At 40.1% G+C, this 18,747-nt stretch overlaps 1 protein-coding gene across 1 annotated transcript in view; it reads right to left on the bottom strand.

Moving 5' to 3' along the window:
- The window catches only part of SPG11 (SPG11 vesicle trafficking associated, spatacsin), a 96,721-nt gene that overhangs the window by 42,649 nt on the left and 35,325 nt on the right, over positions 1 to 18,747 (bottom strand). Inside the window, exons 16-20 of the mRNA XM_049899076.1 lie at positions 15,395 to 15,598; positions 13,027 to 13,133; positions 7,385 to 7,530; positions 6,091 to 6,252; positions 5,043 to 5,109 (exon numbers count right to left, since the gene is read on the bottom strand). Of these exons, the coding sequence (XP_049755033.1) occupies positions 5,043 to 5,109; positions 6,091 to 6,252; positions 7,385 to 7,530; positions 13,027 to 13,133; positions 15,395 to 15,598 (686 nt within the window). The remainder of the gene's footprint in view (positions 1 to 5,042; positions 5,110 to 6,090; positions 6,253 to 7,384; positions 7,531 to 13,026; positions 13,134 to 15,394; positions 15,599 to 18,747) is intronic.

Raw genomic sequence — 18,747 nt, 5'->3', positions numbered from 1 at the left:
CCACTAAAAAAGAGAATTGCAGACCTATATCCCTCATGAACATAGATGCAAAAATCCTCGACAAAATTCTAGCCAATAGAATTCAACAACGCATCCAAAAAAATAATTCACCATGACCAAGTGGGGTTCATACCAGGTATGCAGGGATAGTTCAACATTAGAAAATCAATTAATGTAATCCATCATATAAATAAAAGACAAGAATCACATGATTTTATCAATTGATACAGAAAAGGCATTTGACGAAGTCCAACACTTATTCATGATAAAAACTCTCAGCACAATAGGAATAGAAGGAAAATTCCTCAACATACTAAAGGGCATTTCTACAAAGCCAACAGCCAACATCACCCTGAATGGAGAGAGTCTGAAAGCATTCCCCTTGGGAATGGGAACCAGACAAGGATGCCCTTTATCACCGTTCTTATTCAACATTGTGCTGGAGGTCCTAGCCAGAGCAATTAGGCTAGATAAAGAAATAAAGGGCGTCCAGATTGGCAAGGAAGAAGTAAAAGTAGCTCTATTTGCAGGTGACATGATCTTATACACAGAAAACCCTAAGGGATCCTCAAGAAAACTACTGAAACTAATAGAAGAGTTTGGCAGAGTCTCAGGATACAAGATAAACACACAAAAATCAGTTGGGTTCCTCTACACCAATAAAAAGAACATCAAAGAGGAAATCACCAACTCAATACCGTTTATGGGAGCCCCCAAGAAGATAAAATACTTAGGAATAGATCCTACCAGAGATGTAAAAGACTTATACAAAGAAAAGCACAAAACACTTCTGTAAGAAACCAAAAGAGACCTACATAAGTGGAAAAACATACCTTGCTTATGGATAGGGAGACTTAACATTATAAAAATGTCTATTCTACCAAAAGCAATCTATACATTTAATGCAATTCCGATCCAAATTCCAACAACATTCTTTTATGAGATCGAAAAACAAATCACCAACTTCACACGGAAGGGAAAGAGGCCCCGGATAAGTAAAGCATTACTGAAGAAGAACAACAAAGTGGGAGGCCTTACTGTACCTGATTTTAGAACCTATTATACCGCCACAGTAGTCAAAACAGCCTGGTACTGGTACAACAACAGATACATGGACCAATGGAACAGAATTGAGAATCTAGACATAAATCCATCCATATATGAGCAGCTGATATTTGACAAAAGCCCAAAGTCATTTAAAGGGGGAAACGACAGTCTCTTTAACAAATGGTACTACCATAAATGGACATCCATCTGTAAAAAAATGAAACAAGACCCATACCTCACTCCATGCACAAAAACAAGCTCAAAATGTATCAAGGACCTAAAGATAAAATCTAAAACAATAGGGATCATGGAAGAAAAAATAGGGACAACGTTAGGAGCCCTAATACATGGCATAAACAGTATATGAAACATTACTAACAACGCCGAAGAAAAAGTAGGTAAGTGGGAGCTCCTAAAAATCAAACACCTATGCTCATCCAAAGACTTCACCAAAAGAGTAAAAAGATTACCTACAGACTGGGAAAAAGTTTTTAGCTATGACATTTCTGATCAGCACCTGATCTCTAAAATCTACATGATACTGCAAAAACTTAACTACAAAAAGACAAACAACCCAATTAAAAAATGGGCAAAAGATATGAACAAATACTTCACTAAAGAAGACATTCAGGTAGCTAACATACATGAGGAAACGCTCACGATCATTAGCCATTAGAGAAATGCAAATCGAAACTACGAGATTTCATCTCACTCCAACACGGCTGGCATTAGTCCAAAAAGTTCAAAACAATAAATGTTGGAGAGGCTGTGGAGAGACTGGAACACTTATACACTGCTGGTGGGAATGTAAAATGGTACAACCACTTTGGAAATCAATTTGGCGCTTCCTTAAAAAGCTAGAAATAGAACCACCATATGATCCAGCAATCCCACTCCTTGGAATATATCCTAGAGAAATAAGAGCCTTTACTCGAACAGGTATATGCACACCCATGTTCACTGCAGCACTGTTTACAATAGCAAGAACATGGAAGGAACCAAGGTGCCCATCAACAGATGAACGGATAAATAAATTATGGTATATTCACACAATGGAATACTACACATCGATAAAGAACAGTGAGAAATCTGTGAAACATTTCATAACATGGAGGAATCTGGAAGACATTATGCTGAGTGAAATTAGTCAGTTGCAAAAGGACAAATATTGTATAAGACCACTATTATAAGAGCTCAAGAAACAGTTTAAACAGAGAAGAAAATATTCTTTGATGGTTACCAGAGCGGGGAGGGAAGGAGGGTGGGACACAGGTATTTACTAATTAGATAGTAGATAAGAACTACTTCAGGCGATGGGAAAGACAACAAACTATACAGGTGAGGTCAGCACAACTGGACTAAACCAAAAGCAAAGACATTTCCTGAATAAACTGAATGCTTCGGAGGCCAGCGTAGCAGGGGCAGGGGTGTGGGGACCATGGTTTCACAGGACATCTAAGTCAATTGGCATAATAAAATCTATTAAGAAAACATTCTGCATCCCACTTTGGAGAGTGGCGTCTAGGGTCTTAAATGCTAGCAAGCGGCAATCTAAGATGCATCGATTGGTCTCAACCCACCTGGATCAAGGGAGAATGAAGAACACCAAGGACACAAGGTAATTATGAGCCCAAGAGACAGGAAGGGCCACATAAACCAGAGACTACATTAACCCTGGTGGCATACTGGTTAAGTGCTACAGCCGTTAACCAACAGGTTGGCAGTTCGAATCTGCCAGGCACTCCTTGGAAACTCTACAGGGCAGTTCTACTCTGTCCTATAGGGTCGCTATGTGTCCGAATCGACTCGACGGCAGTGGGTTTGGTTTGGTTTTTTTGGTACATTAGCTTGAGACCAGAAGAACTACATGGTGCCCACCTACAACCAATGACTGCCCTGACAGGGAACACAATACAGAACCCCTGAGGGTACAAGAGAGCAGTGGGATGAAGACCTCCAACTCTCAAAAAAAGACCAGACTTAACGGTCTTACTGAGACTAGAAGGACCCTGGAGGTCATGGTCCCCAGACCTTCTGTTAGCTCAAGACAGGAACCATTCCCAACACCAGGTTTTCAGACACGGATTGGACTGGACTATAGGATAGACAACGATACTGGCGAGGAGTGAGCTTCTTGGATCAAGTAGACACATGAGACTATGTGGGCAGCTCCTGTCTGTGGGGGAGATGGGAGGGTGAAGGGGGAAAGAAGCTGGCTGAATGGACACTGAAATAGAGGGTGGAGAGAAAGAGTGTGCTGTTTTTCACTAAGGGGAGAGCAACTAGGAGTATTTAGCAAGGTGTATATAAATTTTTGGAAACCCTGGTGGCGTAGTGGTTAAGTGCTACAGCTCCTAAACAAAGGGTCGGCAGTTCGAATCTGCCAGGCACTCCTTGGAAACTCTATGGGGGCAGTTCTACTCTGTCCTATAGGGTCGCTATGAGTCAGAATCGACTCGACGGCACTGGGTTCTGGGTTTATATAAATTTTGATGAGAGACTGACTTGATTTGTAAACTTTCATTTAAAGCACAATAAAAATTTAAAAAAGGAAAAAAAAAAAAAGACTTTAAGACCTTAGAGTTTGTCGATTTATAAAGCTATTACTTAAAAATACATCCCACTGACATTAAGAAACTGTACTCTCTGTGAGATCAGAGGGATTTCAGTAGCATTATTACATATAAAACCATTTACTCAGGCATTCAATATCTGCCGGGTACTTGCAGTATATACAGTACTGCCAGGTGCTGAACCAGCAAACCTGAGGTTTCTCTTCAAATAAGATCCTGAGTTTTGAGCAGGCTGGTGCCTGGTGTGGAGCACGTGTTTAAGAGAAAATTGCACCTGAAGGGAAATCTCACTCTGGCCTGCCACAGAGGTAGTCACCACGGAGGTAATTATTCCAATTAAATACAACTCTCTAATTTTATAAATCTGTATTATGTTTGCACGATAATTTCATTTAGTTTGTTTTTTTTCTTAAACATATTCTAAATGTCTAGAAACCAGGCAGGGGTGGAGTGCTTGGGTCTCCGAGAGGTGGTCACAGTGCTAAAGGCGCAGCTGGGGTCATTAGGACAGGAAGGGGATTCTGCCTATTCCAGTGACGTCACTGAGGTTAAAGGAGTATTTGCCTCTGAAATTGCAGTAAGCACCACTTTATTCATCAGTCACTCACCAAATGTTTACTCAACAGCTATTACTGGTCTAGCACTACACTGGGCTCCGGGCACTAGATAAATTCAGTATTCCAACATTTGAACTCACAAAACTGTGATGTTAGGAAATTCACTTTTATGTATGTCAATAAATATTTATGGGGTACATACTATGTGCAAAGTGCTAATCTGAAACCTCAAATTTACAATTATACAGGGAGAGGCACCACCGATAAAATGATATTAAAGACGAACTCTAAAAGTCAAAGAGAAGCAAAAAGAATGGCACAAAATCAGGGAAATTCCTGTGGTCTACCATGCGCTGGAAACCGTGAGGGTGCTGACCTCGGCTAGGAACTGTGCGAGCTTTTAGTTGCCTCCTTTTGGTGTCACAGCAACGTGAAAGGTGAGCACTTACTAACCTTAATTTACACGGAATAAACTACCTGCCCAGGGTCGGATTGCTACTGCATGTACAGCCAGGATCTCTCTACTGCCATCACCTACGCTCCTAATCTATAAAAAAAAAAAAACTATAAATATTATAAAATAGTATACTACAAACAAAAAGGGTTTTGGGAAGGGAGAAATAGAAGCAGATAAGGTACACATTACATTTCCCAGCAAGAGCGGCACTAGTTACCTACCATAAAATCTTAAGTCACAGTATGTTTTCAATTCTGTCTTCTGGAAACTGTTTTCCTTTAGGACACGCCTTTATTTAAAAAAAAAATGGAAAGCAGCAAAAAAGGTGGATTGGCTTTATATAAACTAACTTCTACTGTCAACATTGCTGAAATGCTTCCAAAACAAGAAGTGTGTCTAATCACTTACCTCCTAGAGCCAGTGTGTTGGCAGACTGCCAGCCAAACAATCTGCCAGGATCAAAGGGTGACAATGACTGAAAAAGAGACCAGAAAAATCAGAGTTAAGAGTTAACTGATTCTAAAATAAGTAAACAAAATTTTATGAAAGGACTTGAGAGGTAGTCTGCTTCCCTTATCTTTCTGGATGTAAATCCTCTGAACACAGCTAAAAACAAAAAAGAACGCAGGAGACACCTTTCTGTGTTCACTTGGCTCTGTTAACTTTTAAAGGCTCTCCTTAGGTCCATCTACATCTGCAAAGTGTACTCTTTTTTTGGTAGAGGCAATGTCAATTATAATATAAATGGACTTTAGAAACAGTTTTGAAATGAAGAGGCTATTAATTTCTGTCACATTCCTAAAGGGGTCTTTGTCTTGAAAAAGGTTAAGAAGCACTGATTTTAACAAGCAGCCCTGATGGATTGAGAAGAAACGGTTAGAAGCTGTAAGTGCTGGAGTGGAATGGCCTCTGGAAGCAGCAGACAGGCATGCTGGTCACTTCTCTGCTCTCAGATCCATTTCCCACCCTTCCCTGCTCTGCTCTGTATTCAGGGAACTGCCTTTCCAAGCTCCCTTACCCACTGGCTGGCTGGTAGGTTTCACCACAAGAGACACAGGTGGGACATTAAAGGTGGGAGAGGAGGAGAAGCCAAGTTAACTTTTCTCCTCTCTGTTTTCTGGGAGATCTCCTCCAAGGTCCCAGCCCCATCCTATATATGCCCAGCGCCCATTAAGCAGTCGTATTGAGAGTATAGCTCCCAGAAGATGGCTCCAGCTTCTGGGTTTTTGATAACACCACTTTCTTGTACTGTTCTCCAGGCCTTAGGGGTGCTGATGGCTTTTTTCTTTGCTAATCTTTGGGTTGTCTCACCATTGCATGTTTGGTTTCTCCATTCTTCTATCAGTCTCTGGAAGCAATTCCCTATAATTAAATTCCCTCCATTTGAAAGATCTAAAGTAGTTTCTGTTTTCCTGGCTAAACTCTGATTTATACACATGCCACCTGAATTCTGTACCTGAAGAAGGTGGTAGAGTGTGATATCGTGTGGCAGGATACTAGGGACGGTGTTCTGTGGAAAGAGAGCAGCTTTTAGCTTGGGGTAAGGAGTCAATGCCATCTTCAGGAGCTGGGGATCCACTTTCTTCAAACGGTTCTCATTTTCTTCATTCTGAACAACCTAACCAAAAAGACAACAGAGTTCAGAGTAATGCTTTTCCCTTCTCAAAATTTAAGTCCTTCTTTCAAGGAACCCTGAGAAACAAGATTAACTTGGAGATAGTATGTGGAGGTGAAAACTGCACTGGACATGAAGTCAGAAGTGTTCTAGTCCTGGTTCTAAAACAAGCTAGCTGTGTGATCTTGTACTAGATAATTAATATCAGGCCTCAGTTTCCTCACCTACAAAATTAGAAAGTTGAGCTATTATTATTTATTATTAGGTGCCGCTGAGTTGGTTCCGACTCACAGCAACCCTATGTACAACAGAACAAAACATTGCCCGGTTCTGCGCCATCCTCACAATCGTTGCTACATTTGAGCCCATGTTTCAGCCACTGTGTCAATTCAGCTCGTTGAGCAATCAGTGAGCTAGATCAGTGGTTTTTAAACTCTATGTGGAGAAACTGTTTGAAAAGGTTCTGCTACTATGATGTCTGATGTCTGATGACACCTGGGTCCTTCTAAGCTATTCTATGATTCTAACTTTTGAGAAATGATTAAAAACAGAAAAATAAATAGTTCAACCATATAATTTAAGGTACACTGCAACAATCTAAAAGATTAATATAAAATTAAGCCGGCATCAGTAGAGACTTTAGAAGATAAGATGTTTAATAGCATTCTTAAGTTCCTCTAACCAGGCATAGTACACTTTCAAAAAGCAAGAATGGAAAAATTTCCTCTGGGTTCCTCAAAAGAGTTTCTATGGGAAGCTACAGATAATAACTTCCTTTTTATCTAAGAGAGCAAGTAGTAGAGAATAATTCCCAAACCACAGACCTAGAGCGTACTTACTCTCAGAAGCAATCAGGTACAGATTCTATCCTGAAAACAAAGGCGGGTTATCAGAAAACAAACGATACGGGGAAAAAAGCATCTCTGTATAATGCATTAGTTCCCTCATAACTTAGAGGACCTCACAGCTCAGAGGATATGAAACAACATTTTTTAATTCACCAATTTTTTATGCTCTTTAATACTTGAAAGTAGTTATATTTAATATCAGCTGAGATCTCGACAGTCTGTAGGTATTTCTGCTAAGTTTAAAGTCAGTCCTATTTAACTCTGAAAGGTAACAGTGATGTCCATACCTGGCTGACCCCCCCAGGAGCATACATTGTAGTCGCAAGGGCCAGGAGGGTGTGTCCTTCCAGCAGCATACTGCTGACACTGGCCTGATCGCTAGGAATCAGTATCTGAGCATTTGCCAGGCTAGCCTGGAAGATCAGTTTGGAATCTGGAAAATAAGAGAGTATGTTTTTCTCCTTAAGACGGATAAATATTCAATTAAAAAAAAATTTTTTTTTTTTTTTAAGAATCACATAATTCTGAGAAAGAAAATTTTTAACTCTATCCAAAGAAAGAAGAACTTTCTAAGCATCACAAAGGGAAAGAATGAAAAGATCTGTTCACATAAAAATAAAAACTTTTATTCAAAGAAACCTGAAAGGTAACCATGAGCTAGGGAAAACAGCTGCAACAAACACAACCTGAAGAGGAATGTCCTCAACAAGGAGCTCATACAAATCAACATCAGATACACTGACTCCAACTGATAAATGGACAAAAGGAACAAGTAACCAATTTACGGAAGAGGAAATACAGACATCTGACACATAAAAATACATAATTCACTAGCAATAAAAAAAGGAGCCCCGGTGGTGCAATGGTTAAGCGCTTGCCTGGTAATAGAAAGGTCAGCTGTTCAATCCACCAGCGGCTCCACAGGACTAAAGATCTGGCAATCTGCTACCATAAACATTGCTGTTGTTGTTAGGTGCCATCGAGTCACTTCCAACTCACAACCACCTCACGTACAATAGAACAAAACACTGCCCAGTCCTGCGCCATCCTCGCTATCATTGCTATGTTTGAGCCCACTGTTGCAGCCACTGTGTCAATCCATTTTGTTGAGGGTCTTCATCTTTTTCGCTGACCCTCCATACTTTACCAAGCATGATGTCCTTCTCCAGAGACTGATCCCTCCTGATAATGTATCCAAAGTAAGTGAGATGAAGTCTCGCCATCCTTGCTTCTAAGGGGCATGCTGACTGTGCTTCTTCCAAGACAGATTTGTTCATTTTTCTGGCAGTCCATGGTATATTCAATATTCTTCACCAACACCATAATTCCAAAGCATTAATTCTTCTTTGGTCTTCCTTATTCATTGTCCAGCTTTCGCATGTATATGAGGTGATTGAAAACACCACGGCTTGGGTCAGGCGCACCTGAGTCCTCAAGGTGACATCTTTCCTTTTTAACACTTTAAAGAGGTTTCTTGCAGCAGATTGCCCAATGTAATAAGTCATTTGATTTCCTGACTACTGCTTCCATAGGCATTGATTGTGGATCCAAGTAAAATGAAATCCTTGACAACTTCGATCTTTTCTCTGTTCATCATGATGTTGCTTATTGGTCCAGTTGTGAGGAATTTTGTTCTTTACATTGAGGTGTAATCCATACTGAAGGCTGTGGTCTTTGATTTTCATCAGTAAGTGCTTCAGGTCCTCTTCACTTTCAGCAAGTAAAGTTCTATCATTTGCATATCCCAGGTTGTTAATGAGTCTTCCTCCAATCCTGATGCCCTGTTCTTCTTCATATGGTCCAGCTTCCAGGATTATTTGCTCAGTATGCAGACTGAATAAGTATGGTGAAAGGATGCAACCCTGACGCACATCTCTCCTGATTTTAAACCACGCAGTATCCCCTTGTTCTGTTTGAATGACTGCCTCTTGGTCTATGTACAGGTTTTACCCAGCACAATTAAGTGTTCTCAAATTCCCATTCTTCGCAATGTTATCCGTAATTCGTTATGATCCACAGTCAAGAGCCTTTGCATAGTCAATCAAACACAGGTAAACATCTTCCTGGTATTTTCTGGTTTCAGCCAAGATTCATTTGACCTCAGCAATGATATCCCTTATTCCACATCCTCTTCTGAATATGGCTTGAACTTCTGGCAGTTCCCTGTCAATATACTGCTGCAACTGTTTTTGAATTATCTTCAGCAAAATTTTACTTCTGTGTAATCTAATACTGTTTGATAATTTCAACATTCTGTTGGATCACCTTTCTTTGGAATGGGTACCAATATGGATCTCTTCCAGTTGGCTGGCCAGGTAGCTGACTTCCAAATTTCTTAGCATAGCCAAGTGAGTGCTTCCAGCATTGCATCTGTTTGTTGAAACATCTCAATTGGTATTCATTCCATCAATTCCTGGAGCCTTGTTTTTTGATGATGCCTTCAGTGCAGCTTGGATTTCTTACTTTGATACCATTGGTTCCACCTGGCCACTGTGGGCTCCTTGTGCCTCTGGATCAACAGGCAAAGGAGGAAGTTACCACATAGGCTGGTGTGATTGATCCTGATTACCAAGATGAAACCGGACTGATATTACATAATGGAGGTAAAGAAGAGTATATGTGGAATGCAGGAGGTCCCTTAGGGCATCTCGTAGTACCACCATGCCCTGTGATTAAAGTTGATGGAAAACTACAGCAACCCAATTCCAACAGGACTACTAATGGCCCAGATCCTTCAGGAATGAAGGCTTGGGTCACCCTACCAGGCAAAGAACCATGACCAGCTGAGGTGCTTACTGAGGGAAAAGGGTGGTGGAAGGAGGTACTTCTAGATACTAATTAGGGCCACATGACCGGTTGCAGATCCGAAGGCTGTAATTGCTATAAGTATTTCTGTCTTGTATGTGCACATCAAATATTTTTCTTCAGTTATAAAATATAAGATGTAAACAGGGCTAGTGCATTTTCAGTAATACGTGTGTTAGTTACTTTATAATTATCTTTATTCGGAGATAATGTATGGTTTAAGGAGATGTGTACATGTGCCAAGTTGACATGGGGTGGACTGTGATTGTTAAGGTTGTGTGTCAACTTGGCTGGGCCATGATTCTCAGTGGTTGGCTGTTATGATATAGTTTGGTAGTTGTACAATGATGTGATCACCTCCATGATGAATTTTGATATAATGTGATTACCTCCATGATGGGATCTGCTGTGAGTAGCCAATCTGCTGAAAAGGAGTTTCCTTGGGGTGCAGCCTGCATCCAATATAAGTGGGCTTTCTGGCAAGGCTTGTGGGCTTTTGCTCGCACTGGATCTTGCAGCTGGCTTCTGTTAGTCTGACCTCCAGTTCTAGGGACTTCACCTAGCAGCTTTACCTGGCATCTTGCCTGCTGATCTTGGAATTCATTGGTCTTTGCAGCCCGTGACCCAGAGCCCTGCTGTCTGACTTGCCCTGTGGCTACGTGAATCAGGAGAAGCTCCAGCCTGACCTACATTCCAGCCTTTACAACTGCATGAGCTATTTCCTTAATGTAAATCTCTCTATATATTTATACCTTTACTGGTTTTGCTTCTCTAGAGAACCCAGCTTAAGACAAAGCCACTTTGATGAATGCTGTCACGTTATGGAATAGACAATACATGGGACAAAGTGCCAGATCATTTACCTTAAAAAAAAAAAAAAAAAAATTGGTTCTTGATCACACGCTACCTCCCGAAATGGCTGAACATCAACCAATTCTTTTTGGTACAGTGATTGCGTATTCCTTCTATCTTCTTTTGATGCTTCCTGCGTTACTCAGCATTTTCTCCACTGAATTCTTCAGTATGACAACTCAAGGCTTGAATTTTTTCTTTGGTTCTTTCAACTTGAGAAATGCTGTGATCTTCCCTTTTGGTTTTCAAACTCCAGGTCTTTGCGCATGTCATTATAATACTTTGTCTTCTCGAACCGCCCTTTGAAATCTTCTGTTCAGCTCTTTTACTTCATTTCTTCCGTTCCCTTTAGCTATTCTATGTTCAAGAGCAAGTTTCAGAGTCTTCTGACATCTATTTTGGTATTTTCTTTCCTTCCTGTCCTTTTAATGACCTTTTCATTTCTTCATGTGTGACGTCCTTGATGTCATTCTACAACTCATCTGGTCTTTGGTTTTTAGTGTTCAATGCATCAAATCTATTCTTGAGATGGTCTCAAAATCAAGGTGGGATATACTTGAGGTCATATTTAGGCTCTTGTGGACTTGTTTAATTTCTTCAGTTTCAACTTCAACTTGCATATGAGCAACTGATGGTCTTTCTACAGTCAGTCTCTGGCCTTGTTCTGACTAATGATATTGAGCCTCTCCATCATCTCTTTCCATAGATGTAGTCAATCTGATTCCTGTGTATATTTCATCCAGTAAGATCCATGTGTATTATCATCGTTTTATGTTGTTGAAAAAAGTTTACTTGCAACAAAGAAGTCATTGGTCTTGCAAAATTCTTTCATGCAATCTCTGGCATCGTTTCTACCACCAAGGCCATATTTTCCAACTACTGGTCCTTCTCTGTTTCCAACTTTTGCATTCCAATCACCAGTAATTATCAATGCATCTTGATTGTATGTTTGATCAATTTTGGACTGCAGAAGTTGGTAAAAGTCTTCTATTTCTTCATCTTTGGCATTAGTGGTTGGTGTGTAAATTTGAATAGTTGTATTAACTGGTCTTCCCTGTAGGCATATGGATATTATCTTAACATTGACAGCATTGTACTTTAGGACAGATCTTGAAATTTTTTTTTTAAATGATGAACATGACACCATTCCTCCTCAATTTGTCATTCCCAGCATAGTACACCATATGACTATATGATTCAAAACGGCCAATACCCATGTATTTTAGGTCACGAATGCCTATATTATCAATCTTTAAGTGTTCCATTTCATTTTGACAACTTCCAACTTGATTCACACTTTGTACATTCCACATTCCAATTATTAATGGACATTTGCAGCTCTTCTCATTTTGACTTTGTGTCATATCAAAAAATGAGGGTTCCAAAAGCTTGACTCCATTCATGTCATTAAGGTCGCCTCTACTTTGAGGAAGCAGCTCTTCCCCGTCATATTTTGAGTGTCTTCCAACCTGAGGGGATTATCTTCCAGCACTGTATCAGACAATGTTTTGGTGCTATTCATAAGGTTTTCACTGGCTAATTTTTTGAGAAGTAGATTGCCAGGTCCTTCTCCCCAGTTTGTCTCAGTCTAGAAGCTCCACTGAAACCTGTCCACGATGGGTTACCCTGCATCACAGCAACATGTAAGCCACCACAATACAACAAACTGACAGAAAAGTAGTGGCCCATAAAGATTACAGCCTAGGAAATCCTGTGGGGCAGTACTATTCTGTCCTATAGGGTGGCTATGGGTTGGAATCAACTTGATGGCACACAACAATAATAGCAATAAGAAATGCAAATTAAAATAGTAATTTGATGCCATATATCACCAGTGCCAAATAATCATCCTACCCACATTGTGGATTTCTTTTCACTCCATCTGGAGCTCCTTACAAAAGTCTTAGAGCAGGCACCTGGAAGACAGACTATTTCTTCATGAGGTATCAGTCTACTGGAGAGCAGGAATTCAACTGTGATAAACTGGTGGGAAAGGAGAAATCTGAAGAGAACAGAGCAGGAGGCTGATGGGAGGGGAGGGGACAAAACTACACAAGCTCTCTACTCCACATCTGGCTTTTCTTGGCTGGGAAGAGACTAGCATTTTGGGTTTTCTGCACAAAACTAATCTGCTTCTTAAATAATGTGAGCGGAGGTTATAATCAGATATTTGACTAAAGCCATATGATTTATTTAAAGAGTTCACAAGTTAAATACCATTCAACAGACCAGTTCTTTAAGGAAAAGTATGTGTAATACCGTACAGCCATACCTGTTAAGTTACTGGAAACTTGTCGACACTGAACTAAAAATTCAAACCAGGGGTGAGCTTCATGGAATTCTTTTTTTTCCAAAAAGGGACAATTTGGAGGACTAAGTCTGTATATAAAACAGAAAATAAACTCTCTGATTAACAAACAGAATACGACAGGTGTAACTATTTGCTCAGATGATAACTAGCATAAAAAATGGAGCCTTGGAATTAAAAAGTACATATAATACAAAATATTTCCTCTCTTGTGTTGTGTTTTACATATTCCTTGTGATCTGGAAATAGAGAAAATTATTTAGAGACAAAGATAGTATTACTTAAAACATATTTACTACCAAGATGCCTATCCTTCTAAAACCATGATGAAATTTTACCAACTCCATATAAGATTAACAAATATCTTGCACCTTAAGATACTTTATATTTTACTAGTTTTTATAAGAACTTTGTTGCATTTTCAAACTTAATAAGAGGTTTGAAAAAACTTTTACAAACTATAGAGAGGCTAGGACTGAGCAGTTAAGGCTCAAGTCTTCAAAATACAGCTTTTAAATCTGTTCTCTTACCAGTAGTTTTGGGGAAAGCATTCTGTGTCTAAGCAAGCCTCAATGATGTGAACCAGAAACACAGCCTCTGTTCCAACTCCTAGTCATTAATACACAAAATAAAATGTTCTCTACCAATGGGTTAATGGGGGCTCTGGAATCAAATAGAAGAATTAAATCTGGCCCTGACACCTACCAGCTGTGTGCTTCTAGCAAGGTACAATCGATCCTCATTACTCACAGATTCTGTATTTGTGAATTTGCCTACTCACTCTTTATTTGTAATCCCAAAATGAATACTTGTGGTGATCACGGTCACTAGTACACACAGACAGAACGGTGAAAATCTGAGTTACCCAACAGGCATGTTCCCAGCTGAGGTCAAATACGGTGAAGCTCTGCCTTCTTGTTTCAGCCTCACGCTGTAAACAAGTGTTCTTTTTGCAGTCTATCTTTGCCAGATTTTTTGCATTTTTGTGCTTTTTGTTGGTGATTTCATTGTTTAAAATGGCCCCCAAGCATAGTAGTGAAGTGCTGTCTGGTGCTCCTCGGTGCAAGGCTGTGATGTGCCTTACAGAGAAAATGTGTGTCAGATAAGCTTCCTACAGGCAGGAGTTAGAGGCTATGAGTTCAAGTTAATGAATCAACAATATATATTAAATAAGGCGTCTTTAAATAAGATGACACATAAAACACAGTCATGTGTTGATCAGTTGATAAAACTGCTGTGACCGGAGGATTGCGCGAACTTAACCCTGTAATTATCCTCGGAGCAATGCTTCTGTGTTCACCAGTTCAGCATCCCTGGCAACGTCACAGGACTTAACCACCGCGAATAACGAGGATCTGAACTCAGCCTCCTGAAGCCTTAGTGTGCTCGTCTGTGACACGGAGACACGAGATGTGAAATCCCACAGGATTTTTGTAAAGATTAAATGAGGCAAGGCACGAAAAGCACTTAGTTCAGTGCCAGGAACACATATATTAGGAAAAAAAAAACCATTAACGTCCAGTCGATTCTGACTGCCCCGTAAGGTTTCCAAGAAGCAGCTGGTAGACTCAAACCGCCAATCTTTGGTTAGCAGCCGTAGCTTGCCACAGCTCTTAACCGCTGTGCCATCAGGACTCCCATATATTAGAGACTACCATTATTATTATTGTTCCTATTACTGACCCAATAGCAGTTAACACTGGTCTCAGATAGGATTCTGCAGGTTAATACTAGGTAGATATACATTGATGTTTATATATACAAAATTTATACTACATCTAAAACAACTTGTAAACCAAAACCAAACCTGTTGCCGTTGAGTCAATTCTGACTAATAGCTACTTTATAGGACAGAGTAGAATTGCCCCATAGGGTTTTCAAGGAGAAGCTGGTGGATTCGAATTGCCGACCTTTTGGTTAGCAGCCAAGCTCTTAACCGCTGTGCCACCAAGGCTCCAAAACAATTTGTCGTGGCTATGAAATCAAAGTACTTTAGCATTCTTCTGGTAACGAAAGTATCAAAGGACTCCAACTGAATCTTTAGAATTTTCTTTTAAACTTTCAAACCACTTCTCTCATTTTATTCTGTTCTCTAGTTATCTTAAAGGTTAACATAGATGTTACAGGATTAACATAACCGAAAATCATGTTGTAAGCATTCAGTTGAACATAGCTTTGAACTAAAAGATGTATGACGTGTGGGGGCAGGGGAAACTACTTCAAAAAGATCAGTATTCCTCATATGGCTGCTTACTATTTTCCTACTCAGAAGTAGTATGGAAAAAGGAAACATGAAAACGTGTTCGAGGGTAAATCAATTCTCAGTACTCACTTGTAAAAGTCGAGGTAGACATAAAGAAGATACTGCAGACTGTGTTCCAAACAATAGAAAATGAAGTGAGAATGGAAATCCCAACCTTCTTTGGAGCTGTAGTTTTCAACAGGGAGGGTATCTTGCATCACACCCCCAATGCGGCTCAGTCTTAGGAGGAAGAGTTCAAAGTCTCCCAGTTCAGAAGGAAGAAAAATTCCATTCCTGTTGGGCAGGTTTAAGGAATGGCAGGTTAAGAAGTTGCTGGGTTCAAAGCACACCAAATCACTCCATTGTGTACACCTCAACTACTTAAAAATTAGTATTTACAAATGAAGCCTTCCAATTCTCTCTCTACAGACGTGTTCTGAGACATATATTTGCTAGTTTCCACTAAAGGTTTCTGAAGCCCTGGAGTATTTAATAGTAGTCATGAGAGTCTCAAGCTATCTCTAATATTTCAAAACCCTAAACTAAGCTATCTGTATTTGTTTTTGACTGGAACTGTACAACTCAGTACGGAAACAGTAGTTAGCTCCTGAAGATAGATGCTCTGAGCACCAAAATATCCAAACAAAACCATTACGAAACTAAAGCATAATAATTTAAATAGACCAACTATTAAAGACAAATAGAACCTTACATTTAAATACTTTTTTTTTACAAATTGTTTTCTTTTTACTGTTAAGTAAATCACACATACCATACAAAGGAGCGGAGAAAATACATATGTAGGGTTTAAAGAAACACCATGTAACTGCTACCCAGATTAAAATAGAATGAGGAGCCCCCTGGTGGCACAGCAGTTAAAGCATTCAGCCGCTAACCAAAAGGTCAGCGGTTCCAACGCACCAGCTGCTCTGTGGCAGAAAGATGTGGCGGTCTGCTTTTGAAAAGATTTATAGCCTTGGAAACTCTGTGGGACAGTTCTACTCTGTCCCATAGTGTTGCTATGAGTTGGAATCCACTTGACAGCAATGTGTTTTGTTTTTTGGGGTGTATCCCTCCCCCAGTGCATGTCCTTCGCTTTCCCCAGGGGTAACTGAGTTTTGTGATAATCATTTCCTTACTTTTATTTAGTTTTATCACCCATATATATAACCCCAAACAATATACGGTTCGGTTTTACCTACTTGGACTTTATACATAAATGGAACATTCATTTTGGACATATGGTTCTTGTCCTTGTTTCTTCTGCTCAACATCGCACAATCTATCCATGCTGACACTTGTGGCTACAGGTTGTCCATTTCATTGTTATTTACGATTCCATTGTATGATAAACTACATATTATTTATCCACTCTACTTTTGGTTGTTCCTAGATTTTTAGTAAAATTAATTTGCACGCCATGATTATTAATGAGGAAGAACATCTTTTGATATGTTTTTGGCCATTTGTCTCCTCTTTTATGAAATACCTATTTGTGCTAGATATCTTTCCCCTCCAGATGCAAGCTCCACTCATCACCACCCTGCTGTCCCTGAAGGTTCATCTCTACAGGCTGCACCAGGAGACCCCAGTGCCCTCAGGGCATCAGAGAAAACAGAGGATGGGGCATTTATACCCTGGGTCTCTCTGTGCTGTTACCCCAGGGTGCCTGACACCCTCCACTTAGGGTCCTGACCCTCCCCTTGTCCCTTCGAGCCTGTTTAAGAAAGTGTGTCCTACTCTCAAGGTCACATATATTCTCCTATTACATCACACAAAAGCTTTACAGTTTTATGTTTCACATTTAAGTTTTCAAATCTACTGTACCTGGAATTGATTTTATGCATGATATAAGGCAAAAGGTCCAATTTCATTTCCTGCCCCCCGTATCTATTCATTTATTGAAAAGACCATTCTTTCCCCACTTTTCTGCAGTGCCGCCTTTGTCATATATAAAGTGAGCACACACGTATAACCCAAAAAAACTCACTGCTGTCGAGTCAATTCTAACTCACAGTGACCTGATGAGACAGAGTTGAACTGCCCCATGGGGTTTCCAAGGCTGTAATCTTTATGGAAGCAGACTGCCACATCTCTCTCCTGCAGAGTCTGGTGGGTTTGAACCACTGATCTTTTGGTTAGCAGCCGAACGCTTTAACCACTGCACCATGAGGGCTCCCTCACACACGTATAGCTCTGTTACTATGCTCATTCTTCTGTTCGCCAGGTCTATTTGTCTATCCCTGCACCAATACCCCACTGTCTTAATTACTTAGCTTCAGAATAAGCTCTGATATCTCGTAGGCAAGTTCTTCTCTTTCAGGGGCTGTTCTTGCTTCTTTGCGTTCCCATATAAATCTTTAGAATCAGACTGTTAAAATCCACAAAAAATCTGCTGGAATTTTTATTGAGATTGTGCTATATCTAAAGATCAATAGATATTCTTTGGGAAGAACTGATAGCAGGCATTCTTACCTTGTTCTAATTCTCAAAGAGAATGCTTGTGATGTTCATTAAGTATGATGCTGGCCTGAAAGACTGTTTTAAATACCCCTTTTCAAGTTAAAGGAGTTTCCATCTATTCTTAGTTTGCTAAGAGTTATCATAAATGGGTCTGAATTTATCAGATACATTTTCCGCATCTATTGGGAAAATGTGATTTTTTTCCTTCAATGATTTCATTAATTCCTTTAATTTCATAATTTATGCTAAACCATGTATTAGCTCTTAAACCACCAAACACTAAGCAAACTATTTTGTAAGTGTACTATAAACTTTCATTTTTAGTCAACAAGAAGACCATTTACTTAAATAGAAAGGACAGTAGATAAAAGTCAGGGGTTACCACTACCCTCCACAGCCCAGAGGAGACCCAGCCCAGACTCCAGGCCCCTCCCCACTGGCTTGGAGACTCACCTCTCACTGACTACAGTGGCCCCGCTTCAGCCCCTGGCCTGGTTCGCACTGCAGACAAATAACCCATCTCCACCTTTCTCCCCTGCTGGACCTGCCCAGATGCACCGTAGCTGAGCTCTCGCCCTGCATACAGGGCCAGAGACAAGCAAGGAACAAGGCATGCCCGGCTCACCCACCCAGACATAACCAAACAAAATAAAAAAGCAGCACAAAACAAACAAATCTACAATCAATAGATTAAAAAAAATAGTACCTGAATGTCTCAGAGACAGCAGATAATACCAAAACGTATTTAAAAAACAGGACAAGATGGCTCCGAGTAAGTGAATAGAGTAAAGCACCAGTTGACCTCCCAGCAGAAGAAAAGGCAGTGAACTCCTTGATAGGGAATCTGAAAGTCTAATATTCATGGCTCTCCCAGAGATTAGGAAAGAGATCAAGGAAAACACAGATAAAAACATGGAAAACACAGACAAAACCAACCAAAACATTGCCAAAATCAAGGAAAACACAAAGCAATAGAAGAA

Source organism: Elephas maximus, chromosome 10 (assembly GCF_024166365.1).
Source record: "Elephas maximus indicus isolate mEleMax1 chromosome 10, mEleMax1 primary haplotype, whole genome shotgun sequence".
Taxonomy (NCBI): domain Eukaryota; kingdom Metazoa; phylum Chordata; class Mammalia; order Proboscidea; family Elephantidae; genus Elephas; species Elephas maximus.
This window is presented reverse-complemented; position numbering and strand designations above follow the sequence as displayed.